General features: G+C 39.2%; 1 protein-coding gene across 1 annotated transcript; it reads right to left on the bottom strand.

Annotated features, from left to right (window-relative positions):
* Nucleotides 1-8,129: 8,129 nt before the first annotated feature.
* On the bottom strand, nucleotides 8,130-19,567 carry dusp19a (dual specificity phosphatase 19a). The gene is made up of 4 exons (XM_078404067.1): nucleotides 19,129-19,567; nucleotides 17,383-17,429; nucleotides 13,713-13,865; nucleotides 8,130-11,253 (listed from the first exon to the last, which is right to left on the bottom strand). The coding sequence occupies exons 1-4, from the start codon at nucleotides 19,349-19,351 to the stop codon at nucleotides 11,065-11,067; spliced, it is 612 nt and encodes a 203-aa protein (XP_078260193.1). The 5' UTR covers nucleotides 19,352-19,567; the 3' UTR covers nucleotides 8,130-11,064.
* Between the last annotated feature and the right edge of the window lie 175 nt (nucleotides 19,568-19,742).

Here is a 19,742-nt window from a genome sequence, read left to right as displayed (position 1 = left end):
ACCCCACAACCCAGCTCTCATTTATAGTCATAGACATACATTGTGGAAACAGGCTCTTTGGCCCAACTTGCCCACACTGGCTAACATGTCCCAGCTACACAAGTCCCACCTGCCTGCGTTTGGTCCATATTCCTCCAAATTGTCTTATCCATGAACCTGTCTAACTGTTTCTTAAACGTTGGGATTGTCTCAGCCACAACTACCTCCTCTGGCAGCTTTTTCCATAGACGCACCACCCTTTGTGTGAAAACGTTATCCCTCAGATTCTTATTAAATCTTTTCCCCTTCACCTTGAAACTATGTCCTCTGGTCCTCGATTCCCCCACTCTGGGCAAGAGATTCTGTGCATCTATCCGATCTATTCCTCTCATGATCTTATATACCTCTATAAGGAATAGAGTCCCAGCCTACTCAACCTCTGCCTATAGCTCAGACCCTCTAGTCCTGGCAACATCCTCATAAATCTTCTCTGAACCCTTTCAAGCTTGACAATATCTTTCCAATAACATGGTGCCCAGAATTGAACACAATACTCTAAATGCGGTCTCACCAACATCTTATACAACTGCAACATGACCTCACAAATTCTATACTCAATATTCTGACTGATGAAGGCCAATGTGCCAAAAGCCTTTATGACCACCTTATCTATCTGCGACTCGACCTTCAAGGAACCATGTACCTGCATGCCTAGATCCCTCTGTTCAACACTCCCCAGAGGCCTATCATTCACTATGTAAGTCCTGCCCTTGTTAGACGTCCCAAAATGCAACACCTCACATTTCTCTGTATTAAATTCCATCAACCATTCCTCAGCCCACCTGGCCAATCGATCAAGATCCTGCTGCAATTTTTCACAAACATCTTCACTATCTGCAAAACCACCCCACTTTTGTATCATCATCAAACTTGCCAATCTTGCCCTGTATGTTCTCGTACAAATCATTGATGTTGATGACAAACAGTAACGGGCCCAGCACCAAACCCTGAGGCACACCACTAGTCACAGGCTTCCAGTCCGAGAAGCAACCTTCCACCATCACCCTCTGCTTCCTTCCATGAAGCCAATTTGCTATCCATTCAGCTATCTCTCCTTGGATCCCATGCAATCTAACATTCCAAGCAGCCTACCATGTGGAACCTTGTCGAATGCCTTACTGAAATCCATGTATACAACATCTACAGCTCTGCCCTCATCGATCTTTTTGGTCACGTCTTCAAAAAACTCAATCAGATTTGTGAGATACGACCTCCCACGTACAAAACCATTCCTAATCAGCCCTTGCCCATCCAAATGCCTGCATAACCTATCCCTCAGAATATTCTTTCACTCCAACGATCAGGAAGAAGGTTTAGGAATTTGCAAACTGCGACTACCAAGTTGAATTTCATTGTTCCTTTGCTGTACGTGTTACAATTAAACATGGCGGGACGGGCTGCATCTCTGGAGAGAAGGAATGAGTGACGTTTAGGGTCGAGACCATTCTTCAGACTGATGTCAGGCAAGTGGGCGCGGCAGAGTAGAATGTAGTCGGAGACAATAAGACTGGTGGGAGAACCAGTTCTCCCCTGATATCAGTCTGAAGAAGGGTCTCGACCCAAAACGTCACCCATTCCTTCTCTCCAGAGATGCTGCCTGTCCCGCTGTTATTCCAGCATTTTGTGTCTACCTTCAATTTAAACCAGCATCTGCAGTTCTTTCCTACACTTACAATTAAACACACTTGACTCTTGTCATCACATCTGTTCCACCATTCATTGAGTGAGCAGGCAATCCACATCTAAACTGCACTCATTATCCCTTTGTTCCTGTATCTTATGACAGTAAAAAAACTTGAGGTTCAAATACCGAAAGTCTCTGAAATTAGTCCTCCGTTTTACTCAAGAGTCACTTTGAGCCACAAAGCCCACGAAAATGACATAACTATAGTGACTATATACCATTGTTATTCTTCACCAAAAACACTTGAAAGATGTTTTGACAATATGTTTCAACATGATGATGCAACCTCACAATCAAACCCTAATTGTATTTCCCATTGAATTGAGCCCTTCTGAATAGAGCAGGTAATTAATGTAAAGTTTATGTAATTGTCTAGAATTTGTCTGTTTCCACTTTTACTACTTTATTGCTGTTTACCTTCCAGTCTTCATTTATAATGAAGGACAGAAAACAAATATAGAATAATGGCTTTTCACTTAAAAAGTCTGACCTGCTCAGCTGATTTATTTGAAATGTTTGATTGCTGTGGTGTTATTATTCAGAATGTGTACATATTGAAGTTGAAAGTTCAAATCAGACATTATTTCAGTGAATCCCTGGGAGTGATGACTATTGCTGTGACCTAACGTGATTGTGACCTAACCATCGTGTATGAAACAGGAAGCATGGCTTTAACCAACTACTTTGATTTGCTTAGTATCAGCATATTGTTTGCCTTCCAATGTTGTGTTGTGGACAATCATTGGTAAGTAGTATCCCAAGCAGGTACCTAACAGAGGACTCTCTGATTTAAAGGCTGTCCACAGAGATGCTCACAGAGACGGTCATCAGGTGTGGCTGAAAGATCATCGACTGGGTGATAGACCGCTCTTCGGTCTTCCCAAACCTTGGAGGTCTTCCAACACAGTGGAACTTCTGTAAGGGAATGTTACGACTGGCACATTCCAGGCTACAGTGGTGAGTGCTGAGGGATGCACTGAAGCTCTGTGCAGCCAATGCAAAGGCTCTGTGAACTACTACACGTTGAAGGGTTGAGCAATGGGGAAGACTCTCAAACAACAGAAGGGTTTTATCACTCAAGATGGCCGCTTGAGTGACAGTGATGCTATGTGCAAAATAAGGGGATGTGCCAACACTATTTCATATATTCCCAGCAACACTCTATCAGTCTGAAGAAGGGTCTCGACCCGAAACGTCACCCATTCCTTCTCTCCCGAGATGCTGCCTGACCTGCTGAGTTACTCCAGCATTTTGTGAATAAATCGATTTGTACCAGCATCTGCAGTTATTTTCTTATAACACTATCAGTTCAGTTTAGTTTATTGTCATGTGTACCGAAGTACAGTGAAAAGCTTTTTGTTGCGTGCTAACCAGTCAGCAGAAAGACAATACATGATTACAATCAATCCATTTACAGTGTATAGATACATGGCAAGGGAATAACATTTAGTGCAAGGTAAAGTCAGCAAAGTCTGGTCAAGGATTGTCCGAGGTACATCAAAGAGGTAGATAATAATTCAGCACTGCTCTCTGGTTGTGGTAGGATAATTCAGTTGCCTGATAACAGCTGGGAAGAAACTGTCCCTGAATCTGGAGGTGGGCGTTTTCACATTTCTATACCTTTTGGCTGATGGGCGAGGGGAGAACAGGGAGTGGTCAGGGTGCAACCTGTCCTTAATTATGCTGCTGGCCTTGCCGAGGTAGCATGGGGTATAAATGTATAGACTGAACCAAAGTAACGAACTAAAGAACTGCTAAAGAAATTTTTTAAAATAAAAAATGTGGGATTAACTTAGCGGGTCAGGCAGCATTCCTAGAGAACAGGAATAGGTGACGTTTTGGGTCAGGCCCATAATTCTCCAGTGCCACTGCCCGACCTGCTGAGTTTTTCCAACATATTGTGCCTTTCCTTTGTTCTCTGGTGATTCAGAGTATCTTCAAACAAATGTACATCAGATAAATGCAGTTATATTTACTTCCATTTCAGTTTGCGTCCACAGGGATTCCCATAAATCTACCTATCTTTCTTTTGCTGGTCCTTTCTCCAAAATGCACAAGATGTTATTCCATGGGGAAATCAATTGAACAAATAAAATAGCAGTGTTGTAATCAGTGGCTCCTGACTGCCAAGGAAACAGGAAAAGACAAATCTGAGGAACACCCTTAAAACATTGCTACACATTTTCCTGCAAAATATCTAATTTTATACCAGGCATTCATTCACCCCTCCCTTTGAAAAGAGGTGAATAAATCAACAGTATTACAATGTTAACATTTTTGTCTCTGTAAAGAGTTATACTGGATAAAATTTTAATTCGACTGAAATCCAATGTCATGCACTGGTTTGTGTCTTTTAAGTCAGATCACAGTGCATTAATCTTCCAATCTTCCCTGTCCCGCCTGCAACTGGTCCAAAACGCCGCAGCGAGACTCCTGACGGGTACCCGTAAAAGGGACCACATCACCCCAATTCTGGCCTCTCTCCACTGGCTCCCTGTACGGTACAGAATCAACTTCAAGCTCCTCCTATTCACGTATAAAGCCCTAAATGGACATTCCCCCCCCTACATCAAAAATCTTCTAACCCCCCTCTCTAACTCCAGGTCCCTCAGGTCGGCCGACTTGGGGCTACTCACTATCCCGCGGTCTAGGCTTAAGCTCAGGGGTGACCGCGCTTTTGCGGTTGCAGCTCCTAGACTGTGGAACAGCATCCCTCTCCCCATCAGAACTGCCCCCTCCATCAACTCCTTTAAGTCCAGGCTCAAAACCTATTTCTACTCCCTAGCGTTTGAGGCTCATTGAGGAGGCGCTGTGAACTGTTTGCGTGCTACTGTATGTTTCATTTTTTTCCTTAGTACCTAATCAGATGTACAGCACTTTGGTCAACGTGGGTTGTTTTTAAATGTGCTATACAAATATAATTGACTTGACTTGACTTGACTTAATCAGATGCATTTATTTTTTACACGCAAGGTGGCGAGTGCCTGGCATGCACTGCCAGGATTGGTGGTTGAAGCAGATACATTAGTGGCGTTTAAAAGACTTAGATAAGCATATGGATATGCAGAGAATGCAGGGATATGGCTTATGTGCAAGCAGATAAGTGATGGTCTTGGCTGCACTGACATTGCGAGCCAAAGGACCTGTATTATGATGTACCTACGTTATCACATAAAATTAAGATTATCTCTTGCATACGACACTGTCATCCAAACTCCTTGTAAATGGCACCAAACTCGCGAGTCTGTATACTGTCTCTGTACCACTGCTATACACCTGAACTGTATCTGAGATGCTTACCTTAGAGGCACTTATGATACTTGTACTGAACTGTATTCAAAATGAATTTCACTGTATGTCAGTACATGTGACAAATAAAGTACAATTTAACCTAAATGTTGGCTACTCACTGAAGTAGGAGGTGAAAGTTTTAGGTCAGTTGCAGTAACAGCATGGCACCTGATCAGCAGTCTTTTCTTCTACCTTTAACTCCAGTTCAACTTGATAAAAATGCAGCACATATGAAAAATTGTTTCCGGTTTTTAACTTTTTTTCCCCCAGAAGGGTCAATTCACATTCTTTTTGAATGTTAAAAAATGGAATCATAAAGTTTATTCTTCAACAAAGATAAATGTTCTCACAAGAAGCTTCGAATAGAGAAGCTGATTCTAAATGAGCTACAACTAAAGATGGTCCGCTGATTAAATGGTAGGAACATCAATGCATATTTGCTGGGACCTAAATGGGCAATAGTTTCCAGGTCATTTTGTACAAGTTTGTTACTCAGAGGTCCTAGATAAAGACAACTTAGTCTTTTTTAAACAATATTCTATATCAAATGCACAGGTTCTAGCTTTTAATAAAATCTTTCCCCAAAATGTCTTTCCTGATTTAAAGTGAGCTCTTCACTTTTCCTCTATGGAATTCCGTGTGCCATGTTGCTTTTATCAAATTGTAACCGTTACAATTAGAATCATTGAATCGTAGAGCACAGAACTAGGTCCAATACCCACCGTACCCATGCCTACCATGATGCCTATCTGCACTAATTCCATATGACTGTATTAGGCCAGAATCCCTCAACTCCTTTCCTATCTAAGTACATGTCCAAATGCCTTTAAACATAGTATCATACCTGCCTCCGCCACTTCCTCTAGCAGCTCACCACCACTCCATGTGTGAAAAACCTACCCCTCAGATCTCCTGCAAATTTCTCCCCTCTCACTTTAAACCCTGTGCTCTCTACTTCCAGAACTCCTTGCTCGAGGAGATATAGAATATCTATACCCTGTCAGTGATTACGATTAACAGACCTTCAATGGTGCTTTGTATGTCATTTTTGCAACAACACAGTGAAATTCTGTTTGCATATTTACACATGCATGTGTCGCCATGTTTTGGCACCATTTCTAAAGTTTGGTCCACCTTCACACTAAAGCAGTTCCCAATCCAGGTAAGCTCCAGGCTCCTGCAGGGCCTTCTTTCGTCGCCGTTGATCGGATCGCCCCACAGACCGACGTCCCGCTCCTCGCCTGGCCATCCTTGAGTCCCGGGACTACGTTCAGCAACTAACCTTGAAGGCACTGGAGGCATTTCCCAAGACCAGCCCACTCCTCGGGTCCGACATCTCCAGCAGTTTTAATGTATTGTGTGGACTGAGTTGAGATGTTATTGTTAGGAAGGTACTTTTGTTACGAATCTGATGAAAATTAGAAATACCGTAGCTGTAGATGTGATCACTTGATCATCCAGATTACTTACACTTACGATATTTGCCGCACCAAAGAACTGCTTTTGAAGAAAAATAAACCCCTAGTAGGGAGGTTCTTTTTTTTTTTTTTTTTTTTTTTTTTTAAGATAAATTTTTTATTGGAGATAGGTACATCTTTACAGTCATACATTTTTAAATTGATAATATTGTCAATTATTATTATATTGTCTCCAATACCTTTTGCCCCCTTTTTTTTTAAAACTAGATAGAACTAAAGAAATAGATGAAGTAAAGAAAGAAAAGAGAAAGAAGCAAAATAAAAACAAAAACAAAAACAAATTATAAAGATAAGGAAAAAGTTAGTTAAAGAAGAATGGAAAAATTTATTAAAATAACAAAAACTTCATTCGAGATATATACGTACATTTCAAAGTATAGCATTTCATCCATTCTTTAGTCCGAGTGCTAGTCAGGTTCCTGTGCCGAACCATTCTGACCCTTTAAGTAATCAATAAAAGGAGACCATGTTCCAATGAATAATTCCTGTTTGTCCAACAGGGAAAATCTGATTCTTTCCACGTTTAAGGTCTCCGTCATTTCTATAATCCACATTTTGATTGTGGGGACCGTAGGGCCTTTCCAAAATTTTAGAATTAATTTTTTTCCTGTTATTAAACTATAATCCATAAAGTTTCTTTGTATTGTTCTAAATGTTTGATTTAATTCTAATATTCCGAGTATAATTAATTTTGGATCTGGGTCCAATTGTGTGCTGGTTACTTTAGATATTATGCTAAAAATATTTACCCAGAATTTTTTAATTTTTATACAGTTTGCAAACATATGAAATAATGTAGCTTCTAAATGTTGACATTTATCACATTTAGGTGAGATATGTTGGAAAATTTTATGTAGTTTTGTTTTTGAATAGTGTAACCTATGTATTACTTTAAATTGTATTAGAGAATGTCTGGCGTTTAGTGAACACTGATGTATATGTTGCAAACTTTCTTCCCAAGTATCTTTCGTAATTACTTGGTTTAATTCTTTTTCCCATTTTTGTCTGTATAAGTCCGTGGAGGGAATGTCACTGTCTAATAAGATATTATATATATAAGATATTAATTTTTCTGTATTAGGATGTTTGTTCCAACATTCATCAAGAATTTCTGAATTTCTAATTCGAAAATTTTGGGAGTTCGATTTTACATAATCTCTAAGTTGAAGATATCTGAAATAATCATTTCCACGAAGACCATAAGTCTGTTGCAACTCCTGAAATGTCAGAAAGGTGCCTTCCTTATAAAGTTGTCCCATATTTTTAATTCCATAATCCTTCCATTGTGTAAAACCCCCGTCTACCCATGAAGGCTTAAACAAAGGATTATTCACAATTGGAAGAAAAAGTGATAAATTATCTAATTTTAATGTCTTTTTTAATTGTTTCCAAATTCGTGTAGCACTAAATATTATAGGGTTTTCCCTATAAATTTTTTTGTTTAATTTAGACGTAGCAAATAATATCGAACCAATATCAAAAGGTAAACAATCTTCCTTTTCCATTTTTAACCAGTCTGGTTGATGATCTATTTCTTCCAACCAGAAATTCATATTTTTAATATTAACTGCCCAGAAATAAAACAAAAAATTGGGTAAAGCCAGGCCTCCATTTATTTTTGATTTACACAAGTGTCTTTTGTTTATCCTATGATTCTTATAATCCCAGATAAAATCATTAACAATAGAGTCCAATTTTTTAAAAAAGTTTTTTGTCAGATATATCGGAATTGTCTGAAAAAGGTATAATATTTGCGGTAAAAAAATCATTTTTATGGCATTAATTTTGCCAACCATTGAGATAGGGAGTGTTTTCCAATATTGAATATTCTTATGTAATTTGTTCAGTAATGGGTGGAAATTTGCTTTAAATAATGATGTATATATCTTAGTTACATAGATACCTAGATATTTAAATTTTTCATTTACTATTTTAAATGGAAATTGTTGTATTATCTGTTTATTATGTTCCCTTATTGGCATAATTTCGCTTTTGTTCCAATTTATTCTGTATCCTGAAAGTGAACCAAATTGGGTTATTAGCTTTAATAAGTTTGGAATACTAATTTCTGGTTTTGTAATGTAAATTAATACGTCATCTGCATATAGAGAAATTTTATTCACTGTGTCCTTTGTGTTATATCCATGTATTTCCGGATGCCCCCTAACTCTTTCTGCCAGCGGCTCAATGGCAAGCGCAAATAACAATGGGGATAACGGGCATCCTTGTCTACAACCTCTAGATAGGCCAAATTTCGATGACAACCTTTGGTTTGTAAATATTCTGGCCGTGGGATTTGTATATAACAGTTTTATCCATGTACAGAATTTCTCCCCTAGCTGCATATTTTCCATCACCGAAAACAAATAAGACCATTCAACCTGATCAAATGCTTTTTCAGCATCAAGTGAGATTATTGCTAGATCTTCATTAATAATTCTCTTGGAATATATAATATTAAATAATCTTCTTAGATTATAGTATGAGTATCGTTTCTGAATGAAGCCTGTTTGGTCAGGGTGTATTAATTTATTCATCACTGTACTTAATCTATACGCTAGTATTTTAGTTAAAATTTTTTGATCTGTATTTAAAAGTGCAATTGCTCTGTATGATCCCGGATCTTCCGGATCTTTATCAGCTTTAGGAATGAGTGTTATTATAGATTCATTTAGAGTGTCTGGAAGTTTCTGTTGAGTATATATATACTCATACAGTCTATGTAAACGTGGGCTAAGCAAATCATAAATTTTTTTATAAAATTCGGAGCCTAAACCATCTGGTCCTACTGCTTTACCATTTTTTAAAGAACCAATAGACTCCTCAATATCCTTTGTCGTAATCTCCCTTTCTAATACTTCTCTATCGTTTGAATCTAAACCTTTTAAATTACATTTTTTTTAAAAGTCTGCTATTCCTTCTGATTGTGCTACGGTTTTAGTTGAATAAAGGCTCTGATAATATTGGAGAAATCTATCATTTATGTCCTTGGGCATTTTTAATAATTCTCCTGTCTCTGTTCTAATTTTATGAATTATTTTTTCCCCTTCCATTTTTCGTAACTGACGTGCTAATAGTTTTTGTGGTTTGTCTCCAAATTCAAAATGTAATTGTTTTGTTTTTTGATAGAGTTTTATTACTTGTTCTGAATACATTTTATTTAATTTATATTTCAATACCGCAATTTTATTATATTTTAGAGTAGATGGCATTCTCGCATTTTCTATATCTAGTTGTTTGATTTCACTTTCCAATGTTTGTTGCTTAATCCTGTTCTCTTTATTGTAAAAAGCTTGAGCAGAAATTAATGTACCTCGAACATACGCTTTAAACGTTTCCCACATAAGAGAAATAGGTGTGTCAGGGTTGTCATTTACCTCAAAAAATATTTGAATCTGTTTAATAATATATTCCTGGCATGACTTTTCGTTCACAATTTGTGGGTTAAATCTCCAATATGCTTGTTTCTCGGACATTCCATTTAATTTAATCATGAATGTTAAAGGTGCATGATCTGAGATTGTAATATTATGGTATTTTGAATTATAAGTAAGTGAGATAAGTTTAGCGTCGACCAAAAAATAATCTATTCTTGAATAGGTTTTATGTACAGGTGAATAAAATGAGTATTCTCGTCCAGTTGGGTTTTCCACTCTCCAAACATCTTTAATATTACTAGTGTCCATATATGCATTTAATAAGTCACTGGAATGTGATTTGGTTTTCCTTTGTCTTGTTGATCTGTCTAAATAGGAATCTAAAGTACAATTTAGGGAGGTTCTAACCACTGAAAAGGTCATCTTAAACTAAATTTAATAACCAAATATTTTATTGTTTACACAATGATAATTTAATTGCATTTTTTGTACATCAAAATGCTCCAGGGTATATTCATGAAAGAGAATTAAATTCAAATGATATTTTTTGCACAGTTTAAACGTTTCCTGGTATATGACGATTTTGAATCCATCTGGGAAACAATGGCAAACTAATATTATGCTGAAATAACTAGGTGGAACCTGCCTTAAAAATCAAATATTTTATCATTCGTGGTTTATAACGGCAGGTAAATAGATTGGAACAAAAAATAATTCTTCAACCATTTCTACTTTAAAACTAAATGTATACAATTTCTTAGCACCGACAAAATATTCTTTTTTCTATGCAAGTTTCACCTGTAGAATATCTGTTATCATAAATATTAACCATTGTACATCAAGTAAACATGGTTTTATAAATACAAATAGTTTAAGATTCATTGATCCAAAATGACGCAAATAGATTTCTACATCGTATATTGATTCTTACCAATAAACAGAATGTACAGTCTTGCCCATTTTATAAAACAGTGCAGCTTCCTTTAACTGAGCACAATATTCACATTTAGTTTTTTGTAGTTTGCAACTTATTAACGTGCAAACCGCAATTGCAATTATTTCCTTTCAAATATTTACACAATATTAATATTGGAAACATTCACAATAAAAACGCCAATGACCAGATTTTAAATGTATAATCACATTAACGGCATAGCACTCATGAAATCCAATCCTTATTATTCACAGCCATTGTTCATTTCTTTGGCTGGTAATTCATTAATTGCTCCACAAACCCAGGGTTAGGACTGATAACTTGCCTTGCATTCTTCACGACTGAGAAAGCATCTTTAAAGTCGAGTCCGTGTAGCTGCATGAGATAGCCTATCACTATGGATGCTGAACGTGACACTCCAGCATTGCAGTGAACCAACACCACTCCATTCTTAAGAAGAAGAGAACAAACAGATCATCTTTGCATTTTATATGATTAAATGTCTATCAATTTATTCTCAGTTAAATTGCAACAAAAACACATTTCACATAAAATATAGTACCATTTTTTTTCATTCATGTGCTTGATATTCAGCATTTCAAATTTATTTTCCCCCTAAACCTCTCCCCTCCCCAATGTATCTACCAGATATTGAAAGATTCAGTGCCAATTCTTAACACAGTGCAATGCTCAACCAACAACAAATGTTAACTGACAGTCTCCATTTTTAAGCATCACAAAACACACACAGATTGAGACCACCTGCATGTCAACGTTGAATTAAATATTGACCATGTTTTGAGATTTAATTACAGGATACTGTAATTATATGATCTCCAATCACCCTCAACAAAAAAACTGCACGATAATTGCTTGTGATTAGGATATCAAGCCTTTGATGTTACAGACAAAGATTCCTTTCAGTCTTATCTCTTCTTTGAGGCAGATACTGTTTAAGATTTTGTAACCTTAATTTCTTTCCAAAATGAATACCCAAAACACTATTTGATTTCTGAATTAATTTAAAAAAATACTTTGTCAATAGCATCAACATCAAAACTGTTTTAAATATTCTGTTTCCATACACTGAATCTTTTATCCTTTTAAACATAAATATCTGGGACAGATTCTTCAATTGAATTTAATGGCATAACTCTTAGAAAATACAGGGAAACTATATAGATGTCAGATACAAGCATTTATGACATTACAATCACATCTAAAAATATATAAAATGACCCAAAGTGCTGGAGTAACTCAGTGGGTTGGACAGCATCTCTGGAGAGCATGGATAGGTGATATTTCGGGTCAAGATCCTTCTTCAGACACATGCATTTGTCATGCATTACAAATTTGTGAGTACTTGATGGCAACCTAGCATTCCAGCTCCACCATCTCCCAGCTTTGACACCATTACTGCTGCAGTAATGGATCCACATGCTCCCAACAAGTGACAGCATAGTCTCCATTAACCTTCCTCAGCTGTTCAGAGAATAGCTTATGGAAGATGATAAATAATGTAAATATAACAATATAACAGCAAAGGCATATAACCTTAACCTCTGCTTCTTAAACTTTGCTCGACAATCTCCATTGAAATCAATTGTGCTTCAAAAACCCCACAGCAGGTCTGACCCGATGCTGGATGCAAGAAGTGATTTGCTTGTGACAGTACCCTAGACCGTACGGGGAAAATGCCCAGGACTATTTCAGAATAAATAACTGAATGCTTTAGATTGTCAATAATCTCAGCACTGTTTTGCCCACTGTTTTTTGTTTATACCATCCCACCATCCACCAATATCTTCTCCTTTAACAGTGGCTCAGGATACACTGCACAACTGACCATATCCCGTCGAAAGAAAAACCCTAAAGTCCACCAGCAATTCTTTCTCGTTACTCCAGTTCCTGTCCCACGTCATCTGCAGCTCAATACTTACCCTGCCATTGCAAAGCAAGTCTTACCCATTACACCACCTTATAATTTATATCACAAAATGGGAAAAAATAAGCAGAATATCATATCGAGTAGGAAAACAAAATGAACAAGTGAAAAGACAGCACAGTGGTGTGGCTGGTGGCGTTGCTGTCTCATAGCACCAGGTTCAGTCCTGACCTTGGATGCTGACCGCAGGGAGTTTACACATTCTCGCTGTAACCGCGTGGATTTTCTCTGAGTGCCCCGGTTTCCTCCCACATCCCAAAGACATGTGGGTTTGTAGGTTAATCGGCCTCTAAATTGCCCCTAGTGTGTTGGGAGTGGATGCAAAAGTGGGATTCCATAGATCTAGTGTGAACGGGCGATTATCGGTCGGCATGGATACAGTGGGCCAAAGAGCCTGTTTCCATGTTGTGTCACTAAACTAAACTAGTGTCACCAGGTGATCAATAGTCGGCATCAACACCGTGGGGAATGGCCTGTTTGCATGCTGTATCTCGAAACCAAACTAAAGCAGGTGGAAAGCGTGTTTTTATTGGATTTTATAATTTCCTGCATGGTCTCACTACTGAATGAGTGTCATTTCTAATTTTTGATGCGGTTTTAAAACTGCTCATCGGTTTCGGGTTTGAATGATCAGACTCATTACAAGACGTTTCACGTTGCCAGTCATGATACCTGAAGCCAGATAAGGAAACCATAAAAGAACTACTAGAGGGATAGTCTTTCACTCATGTCTTCGGTAGTAAATAATAAAAACAGTTGATCACTGGTATGTGTGTGGAGTCGATTTCTTTGTGTATACATTCCTTTGTCACAGGAAAACAAAGTCAGAGTTCAGTGGAAAAAAGAATAAATTATTAATTCCATGCACATCAAGTAAAAGCATTTTATTAATAGATCCACCAGTTTAATGTGAAATTTTCCTTGAAAGGAATTAATTCACTTCCACACTACCAGCAAATCTTACCTGTGTTTTTGCTTGGTCAATAAAGTCAAAGCATTCTTGAAAGTATGAGGTGATGGCAGTGTTAGGGAGGTCCAGTATATTAATGTTTTTATAATCAAACTCACGGGGAAAGACATTTTCTATTCCATAGCCAACGTTCAGGATGTGAGAAATCTGAGAAAGAAAACAGAATTTTTAAGTTTCACATTTAAGTTCCACCTGTACATACAGACACAGGCAGCACAGCGGTAGAGCTGCTGCCTTGCAGCCCCAGAGACCCCGGTTCGATCCTGACTACGGGTGCTGTCTGTACGGGGTTTGTACGTTCTCCCTGTGACCATGTGGGTTTTCTCCGGATAGTCCGGTTTCCTCCCACACTCCAAAGACAATACAGGTGTGCAGGTTAATTGGCTTCGATTAAATTGTAAATTGTCCCTCGTGTGTAGGATAGTCCTGGCAAACACAGTGATCGCTGGTCGGCGCGAACTCGGTGAATTGAAGGACCTGTTTCCACTCTATATCTAAAGTCTAATGTCTAACTAGCCATTATGTACTGTTAAGAGTCTAGGAAGGGCCTGTATCCGTGTTGTATCTCTAAAGTCTAAAGCCTGTAAATATTCTCAACTGAGAGGCTCAAGGATTATATCCAAGCTGCTCTGAACGCAAGATGGTGCACAGCATTGAATTTGCCACTGGCTTCAAGTCTTCCTTTATGAAAAAAGGTGCTTCTAAACCACTTTCAGACTATTTGATTAGACACGTATGTATAAAAAAACATTTTATGTTACAATCATGGTGCCATACAGCATAGATTCATGCCCTGCAGTCCACTGCATCAGATCATAAAACTCCCATCTTCACCCGTTTTACGCTAATCCCATTTTTATCATCTCACATCCCAATCATCATCTCCCTAATCCTTTTACTACTTACTCACACCATCGGTAATTTACAGAAGCCAATTATCCTCTCACCACTCACCCACATGACGGGTTATTTACAGAAGTCACACCATCAGAAAGAAAACATAGAAACGCAATCACCAGCCGAGGTCAGGATTTAACCCAGGTGTTCAGAATTGTGAGGCAGCCGCACTACCCACTGTACAGTTGGGCTGCTCTGTCTGTGAGTCTGAGCAATAACTTCTTTTGCAAGTTATTTGTGATGTAGAAGAGTTTTCCGAAGAGCTTTAGACCAAGTTGGAAGCCTTCACCAAGTATTTGAGGGGCGATCCGCAGCGGTGTGTCTTGAAAATTATTTTAGACCATAAGACTTAGGAGGAGAAATAGGCCATTCTGCCCATCGAGTCTGCTCCGCCATTCAATCGGTGGATCTATCTTTGCCCCTCAACCCGATTCTCCAGCTTTCTCCCCATACCTTTGATGCCCTTACTAATCAAGAACCTATCGATCTTCACTTAAAAAATACCCAATATCCTGGTCTCCACAACCATCTGTGGTAATGAATTCCACAGGTTCACCACCCTCTGGTTAAATAAATTCCTCTGCATCTTCATTCTGAAAGGACCACCCTTTATTCTCCGGCTGCACCCTCTGGTTCTAGACGCCCCCATTTCAGAAATCTTCTTTCTACGCCCACACTATCTAGGCTTTTCATTATCTGGTGGGTTTCAATGAGATCCCTCCTCATCCTTCTAAACTGCAGAGAGTACAGGCTCAGAGCCATCAAACGCTCCTCATACATTAACGCAATCATCCCCGGGATCATTCTCGTAAACCTCCTCCGGATCCTCTCTAAAGCCAGCACATCTCTCCTCAGAGGTGGTGAGGCCTGTCTGGGCCGAAGGAGCCTCAGAGGTGGCAGCGATGGAATACTCGGCAGCATCTGCAGGTGCCTCAGCGGCAATGGGGAGCCTGCGGCAGTGGCACCTCGCGGTCGATGAGCGTGAGAGGGGAGAGGAAGACGATGGGGACCTGGCGTGGGGGGACCGCTGTGAGGGGCAGTGGGAGAACAAAGGGGGGCCCGGTGTGGGCACTGTTGTTTAGAATCCTCTGCCCAGGGGATAAGTCTGTGTTTGTTTGTTTGTTTGTTTGTTCGTTTGTTCCAGTGAAGGTGCTGTTCACACGGCAGCCAGCCAACAGTCGCTTGTCTTTTTCTTTTTGTTTTCACTTTTAATTTCAGGTTTTTGTGTACCTTGTATGTTGTGATTGTCGGCAGACCAATTTGCCTCCGGGGATGAATAAAGTTTTATCGTATCGTATCGTATCGGAGATAGAGGGCCTAAAACTCCTCACAATATTCCACATGTGGCCTCATCTGCTCCTTGTAAAGTGTCAGCAAAGGAAGCGGGTATCGCTACTGAAGATAGAACAGAGCGTGAACCGGTACAACAATTCAGAGTTGTGGATCTGCCCGCAACACAAACTGGAGAAAAAATGTTCTTTTCTTGATGGTAAGATTTTGATGGAAAAGGGAATTTAATCACAACAAGAAAGTCCAATAGTGCTCAGCATGGTCCAAACAAATTAGGTGTTGGTGACAAGATCAGTCAAGCCCTAGTATGTGCAGTCTGCAAACCTCACACATAATGGTGGAAAGGAGGTTGTTTCTGTGCTGTTAATACATTCTGAAGGTGGGAACTATAACAAGGAAGAAATGGGATGGGCAGATGGTAAGCAATTGGCAAGTCATCTGGGGGTACAGATAAAAAGGGCCATACGTATAATCCAGGTGATGAGATAGTCATGGACGACCATGATACAATACAGGTACTGAACAGCAGGAAGGAGCAACAAGCCTGGATATGAAAGGGTCTCGACCCAAAACGTCACCTATTCCTTTTCTCCAGAGATGCTTTTAACTTTTGAAATTAAAAAACTTTAAACTATAATTTACATTCACGAGATGCATAACAGTCCAGTCTCATCATCTCTTAACATCAATGAGGCCAGATAGAAACGCCAACAGCTAAAATCTCTCTTCAGCACAGATCTAGGATTCAATAGTGTTTAATATAACATTTCCACTACAGCTTGTGCCTTTCTGTTGACAACTGCACCAGCATCAAGAGGAGGGATCAAGCTAATGCGTGATATGATATTTTCACCACTTGCCTGAGATACAGGCACTACATTCTCCAAGTGTACTTCCTTCCAGTTCATTCAGCAAGTGGGCTGCATGGTAGCGCAGCTGGTAGAGCTGTTGCCTCACAGCGTCAGAGACCCAGGTTTGATCTGACCTTGAGTGCAGTCCATGCAGAGTTTGCACGTTCTCCCAGTGACCACATGGGTTTTCTCTGGGTGGTCCAGTTTCCCCCCACATCCCAAAGACATGTGGGTTTGTAGGCTAATTGGTTTCTGTAAAATTGCCCCTCATGTGTAAGGAATGGGATAACATAAAACATGTGTGAACGGGCGATTGTTGATTGGGGTGGACTCAGTCGGCTGGAGGGCCAGTTTCCATGCTGTATCTCTAAACTAAGCTGAGCTGAAGCCATGCATAAGCTATTGTGGTGGCACTGCTGTGGCACTGAACTGGATGCTTGAAAATATGACAGAAAAGCTCGGTAACAATTTCACCTTTGTTTTTATATCTGTAACACCCACTGCTTCCCCACAGCAATTGAGCCTGGTGCTCCAAGGTAAATATAGGCACAAGCCCAAGTCTAAGTTACCACTCTGCTGTGTCATATGCTATTTAATTTTAAAGAAGGATAGAAATTTATTTTCACCTTATGATCTTTTAATTTTCCGTAATCATGGGCCACATCTTGTGAAGCTGGAGGAGACATAAGCGCAAAAATTGTCAGCAATCTTCCAAAATTTGTAAATCCTGGATTGAGGTTCGAAATGCAACTCACAGTGGCTGACTTAGTAACAAAATATACCAGCGAAGATTGAATCCAGCTTAAGTGGACTACTTAAACATTTTCAAAATTAATTGTCTTAATAAGTAAGAAGGAACTGCAGATGCAGGTTTGCACCGAAGAAAGACACAAAAGGTGGGAATAACACAGCGGCACAGACAGGAACGGGGTACTGATTGAGAATGATTAGCCATGATCACATTGAATGGCGGTGCTGGCTCGAAGGGCCGAATAGCCTACTCCTGCACCTATTGTCTATTGTCTATTATCTTTGGAAAGAAGAATGGGTGATGATTCGAGTAGAGTTCAGACTGGAGAAGGGTCTCGACCCGAAACATCACTCATTCCTTCTCTCCAGAGATGCTGCCTGTCCAACTGAGTTACTCCAGCATTTTGTGTCTATCTTCTGCCTTTAGAGGTAACTTGATGCCAGAATGAACGGATGGGAGAGCAGTTTGCTACCTTGTAATTTAATGCATTGAAAGCACTTAACGCCAATAGAATGAAGGACCAGGTAGGATGTCTATCAGCACAATGTCCAACAATGAAGGTGCTGAAAGCAGACACAAATAAATATGGGGGCAGTACCACAAATGGCATTAAAAAATCATAATTATCTCCAAATGTCGATTGTGCTAAATACCGTTTTCTTTTTAAATAAATATATTTTGGGTAAAAACATGGGAACATTCCAAATTCTGATACCAATGTGAGATCTTAAAATTATTCTGTTGGTATCAGAATTTGAAGTGTTCAGAACCTAGGGTTCAAAACCAGAGGCTAATTTCTGCAAAGTTTATCCAAAGGATATCACATTTGCAGATTTTCAGAACTTATCTTGCAGACTGTGTCTCTTATGGTAATACATTTTTTTTAAATCAATTATTTAAATTGTGAAGATATAGCATTCTAAGAAGTAAAGAGAAAACCAGCCAAATTCCGAATTTTGCAAACAATGTTCTGGTGAACAACGGAGTAATTTAAATATACAACAAATATACGACTCGCTATCACAAAGCCATGAAACGGGAGCAACAATCCTTTGAGTCCACTCGATGTAATAAGTAGAGCAGCTCGCAGAAACAATTGTGTTTTGCTCATAAAATATGGAAACATTATCAGAAAAACAGCTCTCTTAACTTGTTAGATAGCAGCGTAACTATTATTATTTCTCAACAGCATAATAAATTGACCAATAAACAAAAAGAACCTATAAGGTTAAAAGACTTATGGATATGTTAAAATGTAGAAACAAAGAACTACAGATGCTGATTGATACACAAACGGACACAAAGTGCTGGAGTAACTCAGCAGGTCAGGCAGCATCTCTGGAGAACACGGATAGGTGATGTTTCGGGTGGAGAACCTTACCACGCCAAGTAATGAGATGTTATCGTAGATGACTTCCCGAATCAGGGTTTTAGATCGTCTTTAGTGGGCGAAAGGACGGGCTAGAAGTGTCCAGACGTTTAAACTTGCAAGGCAATAAAGTACACGTTTAGTTTACCCCCTTTCAGCAATCAAACATACATAGCGATCTTGCAATCAGTAAAGGCATTGCAATAATCTGTACCGTGTGGTGAGAAGTCATTGCAGTTGTATTTCACTCACCCAACAAAAGCCAAGGTTCAATGACACCGACTTGCAGATCAAGACTGGTGTCCTGGACATACCCACAGGCTGCATCAGTTTGTTGGGCGTCTTCGACGATCTGGACTCGAGCGTCTCTCAGTGTTTCGATGAGTCTTCTTCCAGTTATAGTGGTCACTCTTGTGCTCTGTTTCCTCAGCGACGTCTTGGAAAAACCCCTGATTTCGTCGGCAAGCGAATGCATCACATTTGAATTGAAGAGGAAAACAACAAGTCGGTAAAATGATAATTCAATGTATAATTCACACGGGAAAGCAAAATTACAAGTGAATGGTTTTAATATGCTGAGATAAACATTGCCCACTGAAGCCAAGAACTACGAGACAGGCAATGTACTCCAGGCATGTTGAAACCAAACCCCCTATCTTTCTGATTATAGACACAAAATGCTGGAGTAACTCAGCGCGACAGGGCAGTCGCACTGTTACTTGGTAGTTTTTACGTTGCAAGATAGTGATTGGAAGAACAACTACCAACAACCATCTAAGAAATGCAGAATACCAAAAAATAGAACTGAATCTCTCCTGAAGTATCGCCACCTACGGCAGGAAGATCGGAGTCTGATGTTTCCTATT

This window comes from Rhinoraja longicauda, chromosome 8, assembly GCF_053455715.1.
Source record: "Rhinoraja longicauda isolate Sanriku21f chromosome 8, sRhiLon1.1, whole genome shotgun sequence".
Classification (NCBI taxonomy): Eukaryota; Metazoa; Chordata; class Chondrichthyes; order Rajiformes; family Arhynchobatidae; genus Rhinoraja; species Rhinoraja longicauda.
Note: the sequence above shows the minus strand (reverse complement) of the source record. Positions and strands in the feature narration are given on the sequence as shown.